This window comes from Argentina silus, assembly GCF_951799395.1.
Source record: "Argentina silus genome assembly, chromosome: 3".
NCBI lineage: Eukaryota > Metazoa > Chordata > Actinopteri > Argentiniformes > Argentinidae > Argentina > Argentina silus.
This window is the reverse complement of record NC_139657.1, coordinates 5596841-5602840: the sequence shown is the minus strand read 5'-3', so window position 1 is coordinate 5602840 and position 6000 is coordinate 5596841. Positions and strand designations below refer to the sequence as shown.

The window sequence follows — 6000 nt, the reverse complement described above, 5'->3', positions numbered from 1 at the left end:
TGGGTGTTCCACAAGGATCGATTCTTGGTCCGGTTCTTTGTACTATTTACATCAACAATATTGGATTATCTGTAAATAATTGTAACTTGTATCTATATGCCGAGGATACTGTTGTATATGCTATTGCCCCCACAATTGACCAGGCTATTTCTGAGCTACAGTCTGCATTGAATGTCCTACAGAGAGCATTTGTTGGGCTGAGGTTGGTGCTTAATGCTGGAAAGACAAAATATATGTTATTTACCAAATCACAGAAAAATGCATAGGTACTTTGGGTGGTGCCCCCATTGAGCATATCCCCACTTATAAATACCTGGGCATTTTATTTGACAAAGACTGACGTTCAGAAAACATACAGAGGAGCAATTGGGTAAATCCTCTTTTAGCTATGGTGCACCTAACTGCTGGAACAATCTAAAACAAATTAATCTGTTGGATGTTCTGGTGCCACTTGGGCAATTTAGAGTGTTAATTGAGGACCTCCTTGGTGAAAGATGTGATGTATTTTTTATGTGTTGTGTTGTTATTGTGTAAATATCGTGGACAAGGTGCCCTGCAAAAGAGGCCTTGGTCTCAGTGTGTTTCCCCTGTATAAATAAAGGTTAAATACATTTATGTAACGGGGGGTGGGGGGGGGGACCAGGGCCACGAGGAAGGATGTGGTAGGGAGAGCAAACAGGAGCCACCGGAGAGAACCCCTTTGTGTGGCTTTTTTACTGCTTCCACCCGGGTCTCGACCACCATCTCTAACCACCATCTCGACTGCTGGAAACGTAAACAAGAAGTCGTGTCCTCTGTTCAGAGGAACAGCTCACTCAAAACATAAACAGGCACAAGATACTTCATTAAAAATGGAGAATATACATACATGTATGTACATGCATACCCTGCCAGGGATACTGAGATGCATATCGCTGTATATTAATAAACAGGCATCGAAGTTAAGCTACACAGACGCATAGAGACGGCATACAAAGACATATTGAACATATACATAGACATAAACAGCAAGACACACACACATACATACATACATACATACATACATACATACATACATACATACACAGAAACTGCTGATATGACATTATGCAATACATTCAATTTATTTGTATAAATGTAATCAGTATTAAAGCGAATACATGAGGACAAGTGAGAAAATAGACACGATTCAGATACAAATGCACACAATCATGTTGTTATACACATATCTGACATATTGCATGAAAAAGAGCGCCCAGGCGCGTGCGTACACACACACACGCGTGCACACACACACGCGCGCGCACACACACACACGCGCGCGCACACACACACACACACACACACACACACACACACACACACACACACACACACACACACACACACACACACACACACACAGACAAGACAGACAGACAGACAGGAGGGAGGCGTGAGGCGGCTGTGCAGTGGCCTGCCCTGCCCTGGGCCTGTCCTGTCCTCTGGAGCCCAGAGGAATGCTCCGCTCCCTCCACACTGTCCAAACACCAGCGTCTGTTTTCATAGCTGCAGCTGTCCTCCACCAGGACCAAGGGAATTTTTCAGGGGGCCTCCGACGGATCGTTCGGCCCACACAAACACACAGACACACACACACACGGACACAAGCTCATAAACCTACACACAGACACAGACACACACACACACACACACATTTATATACGCATCCAAGCTCACACAACACACACACGTCCATAACCCAGTCCCAAAGCTTTGGTTTAAGTGAATGTCCCACAGACTGTACTGTGCGATACAGCTGTATGTCCTTAGAAGAGTCGAGAGAGTAAATTGGGAGTCATTTGAGGCGGGGGGGGGGGGCACATTCCAACACGGAAGACCTCAACCCCCGCCCCCGATCCTGATTAAGTCATTGACCCCTGAGAGGGGACCACCAAGATGGAGGTTAAGGACCCCCTCAAATCCCTCACCTCTACCCAAAACACACACACACACACACACACCTTGGTCCAACTGGCTGGGAGGAGGGGTGAGATTGTTTTGGTGTGTGTGTGTGTGTGTGTGGAGAGGAGGGGGCTGGTCCTATGCAGAAGAGACAGGAGATCCGCTCTCCCCCTCCCTCTCTTCTTCTTCTTCCTCCTCCTCCTCCTCCCTCTCTCTCTTCTCCCTCTCCTCCACTCGCACCTGCTGTATAATCTGGGCCTGGTTGTGCAGACAGTCTTTCAGCTTGTCCTCCGTCAAGGTGAGGCGCTCTTCCAGGACTGACACTGTCTGAGAGAGAGAAAGACAGAGAGAAATAGAGTGAAGAGTAGACATGACTCCCTGCATATCTGTTTACACAATACATTTGTATCTGAATGGTCTGTAACGTTCAACCCTCGTGACACAAGCCCTTGACTGAAGACTGAATGGGTGAAGACATCTAGCCAGGGTTGCCAGAGAGAGAGAGAGAGAGAGAGAAAGAGAGAGAGAGAGAGAGACAGAGGTTGTCAGTTCACCCGTGTGAGGACGTCCAGCTGTTGGACGATGTGCTGCAGGGTGCTGCTGAAGCTCATGGGGAGGCCCGAGCGCACCTCCAGAGGGTATGTCCTCCCCCCCTCCTCCTCCTCCTCGGTCCTTCTCCCTCGTCCACCACGTCCAGACCGGGTCTGGGAGTAGGCCTCCTCTGCTGCAGCACCCTTCCCACTGCCACCACTGTCACTGAGGCTGGGGCTGTGGCTGCGGCGGGGGCTGTGGATGCGGCTGGGGCTGTGGATGCGGCTGGGGCTGTGGATGCGGCTGGGACTGTGGCTGCGGCTGGGACTGTGGCTGCGGCTGGGACTGTGGCTGCGGCTGGCAACACGACGTGAAGGCAACCCGTTGGCATGGCCGCCAGTGTCCCCATGCACTGGCAACCCGTTACTGTACCTGTTGACGTTCTGGAAGACGATGGGGGGGGGGGGGGAGATGTGACGGAGAAGGAGGACAAGAGGGACAGAGAAAAATGGTCGTCTTCAATCAATTGCATTTCAACGGGTGATCTCTTCGCCTTTTCAAAACCACAACAAAACAACATATAGCGATGTGCTGAATTTGATGGAGGAAGATTCCATTAGAGAACAATTAATCCCGCTCAAAGTAATGAGCGCTTGGCGAGGCTAACTCAGTCTAGCATGCTTCATCAAGAGCTCATCGGAAACGCATGTATAGGAAGTATCGGTAATGGCGGTGATAAAGCATTGCAAATTAATTAACCCCGCGAATGCTACAGCTTAGCCCTTGTCCTCCTCTCCCCCCCTTTCACGAGGCTTCTAATGTTTTTACCGTGGAGGAGAGGAGGGGAGACCTTGGGGCGGTTATGGCCTGTGAGACTTGGGGAGGGTGACTCATTCTCTTGGCCCGCCGATGACTTCAGATCAGGGACTCTTTCTCTCAAGCTGGATCAGCGAGTTATGGCCAGCTAACATTCTGAAATATTTAATTGTGAGGCAACTCTGTGTTCTCTCGTTCATGAGGAAATGTCTTCAACTTTACTTTAAAAAAAACAAAAAAACAATAATATGATGATATTCTCTCAACATTAGACTTCTTCTATATATATATATAAACAAGAAAAGAAAAAAAGAGATCTGTGTTTAATGGCTCACTTGTTGTTTCTGCTTGGTGGAACACAACCCAGGCCCATTCACAGATCAACAAAACGCACCGGCGTACTGATTTCAGATCAGCGTTACACAATCACAAATGAACACACTGTGCCTCCTTTGCCCTCCAACCCACCACATCAAGAGCAGTGTCTTAACACAGGCACTGACACAGATAAACACAATGTTCTACCCAGCTTCCTGCCAGGGGGGGGGTGAGGGGGGGCACAGGGTACACGAAGAGAGACAGAGAAAGAAAAGAAAAAAAAAAAGGAGAGAAAAACAGACACAGGAGAAGAGGAGGAGGTAAAGAGAGGAGGAGGAGATGGGGGGGGGGTCACACATTCCTGGCCTAATGCATGGAGGAATCGATTCCGGCCTTGCTTCCTGTGCAGTGTCCTCACATCAAAGAGACTGGGGAGGGGGGAGAGTGGACTGGTGGGGGGGGGGGATGAAGGGATGAGAAGAGGAGGGCAGGAGAGGAGAGGAAGGGAGAAGGAGGGGTAGGTCCTGACTGGAGGTGAACAAAGCTGTCAGTGTGTGAATGGGGACTCTTGTCTGGGCTCTTCTCTTTCTTTCTGTTTTTCTCTCGTTCTCTCTCTCTCTGGCCCCCCGGCCACATCTGGGTTACATCTGTTCTGCTCATTTACACTCAGCAGACCCAGACCCGACTCCTTCCATCCTTCTCTCTTTTTCACTTCTTCTTCCCCTTTTTTTTTCTCTCTTGCAGGAAGTTTGGGTGCAATCAAAAATGAAAAGGCAGGATACTCTGGCTGGATACACGTGCGCACGCATGCAAACTTGAAAAATAATGCATGTGCTCTCTCTCTCTTCTCTCTCTCTCACACACACACACACACACACACACACACACACACACACACACACACACACACACACACACACACACACACACACACACACACACAGTCTGAGGGGGCACGTCTGTGCTCGTCTCCCGTGCCATGTGGAACCGTGGGCCACGGCTCATTGCCACAGCAACCAAGGCCATCGGTGGCGGCGCGGTGCCAGCTCTGCTGTCAGGTCGGTGGGAGGAGGGTGGGCGAGGCCGCCATGACACACAAAGGAAACTTTCTCAGATAAGACGACAGCGCGGCAGTGCTCTGCCTGCAACATGCAACAATGTAGTAATATGAAAACATTGAAGCTGAAACTGGCATCTGGGGGCTATTACCTGTTGCTACTGCTACTATCACTGCAATATCATATGATGTAAGGTGTACTGAACGGGTTGTAATACTCTGACTGTGAGACATCACCTCAAAACATGAAATATACTGGTTGAAGGCTGCAACACTGCAGTATTGAGATGAGTACCATTGAGGCACAACGAAACAAAACAAAGCCACTGGAGTGCAGCTTCCCACTGATTTGAGAGCAGAACTTGTAGGCCTACAGATGCGGACGTGCCCAAATCCAGTCAGATCAGATGTCGGGCAGAAACAGACCACAATTAAATAGACTGCAATGCTATTAGTTTAATTCAACTATAACCGACCTACAGTGAATGGGGTCCATGGGGGCATGTTGCGACAGACTGTCACGAGATGCCCTTTCAGGGAAGGGATACTGTTTCAAAGACAACCTGCCATTAGCAAATCTAATAACCCTCACTGTCTAATCACAAAAGGATTACCATTGCCTTTTTCTTCAGGGGCACAATTAGCAAATAATATGAGCCTCAACAAGAGGACTTCTGATCTTAATTTAGAGGCTTCTGATCGTCAGGCCCCATGCCTTATACGGTCATGCCAGTCGTGAACATTCAAGTGGACACAGGTGGGCACTTAGCCTTGTAACATATTCACCCCGCGCCCGCCAACAAGTACCCAATACCCCATTAATGCCAACGACCAAATCATTCATGTCAGCCTCGGCAGCCGCTAACTGGGCACTCCATCGCACCCCTCTGATTAGGAATATTGATGAGCTCTTTCAGCTGAGTGGTCTGGGAGAGGATAAACAATAGGCCAATCAAAGCACTCTTTGGTCCTTTGTTTTGTTGCTGCTGGACAGGCTACACAGGAAGCAGAGGATTATATAAACCGCAGGCCACGGTAATGGAGTCTAGAAGACATTAATTCTCATTTAATGGTTTAAGACTGTCCATATGCTGGCCTTGCTGAGTGTAAAAGTTTAAAAGTTTCAAATAGTTGCATTGTTTGTTTTTTATAATATTGTGGTGCTTGTTGGTTCCTGGCGCAAAAAGAAAGCTGTCGTAGTAGGATAAACTAACTGGAATAAAGGATAAACAGAAGCAACAAACAATCAAAACAAAGGAAGACAGCTGAGTAGATGGGGCGTTAGGCCCACTAAGTAAGACTCTCCATTTAAACGGGGGCCAGGAAAGCAGCACCAGGGCTTCCGCTTGATT

At 48.5% G+C, this 6000-nt stretch overlaps 1 protein-coding gene across 1 annotated transcript in view; it reads right to left on the bottom strand.

Moving 5' to 3' along the window:
• Positions 1-1082: 1082 nt before the first annotated feature.
• The window catches only part of poc1b (POC1 centriolar protein B), a 38732-nt gene continuing 33814 nt past the window's right edge, over positions 1083-6000 (bottom strand). The window contains exons 11-12 of the mRNA XM_083665971.1: positions 2481-2900; positions 1083-2253 (exon numbers count right to left, since the gene is read on the bottom strand). Coding sequence (XP_083522097.1) covers positions 2065-2253; positions 2481-2900 — 609 coding nt within the window. The 3' untranslated portion in view covers positions 1083-2064. The remainder of the gene's footprint in view (positions 2254-2480; positions 2901-6000) is intronic.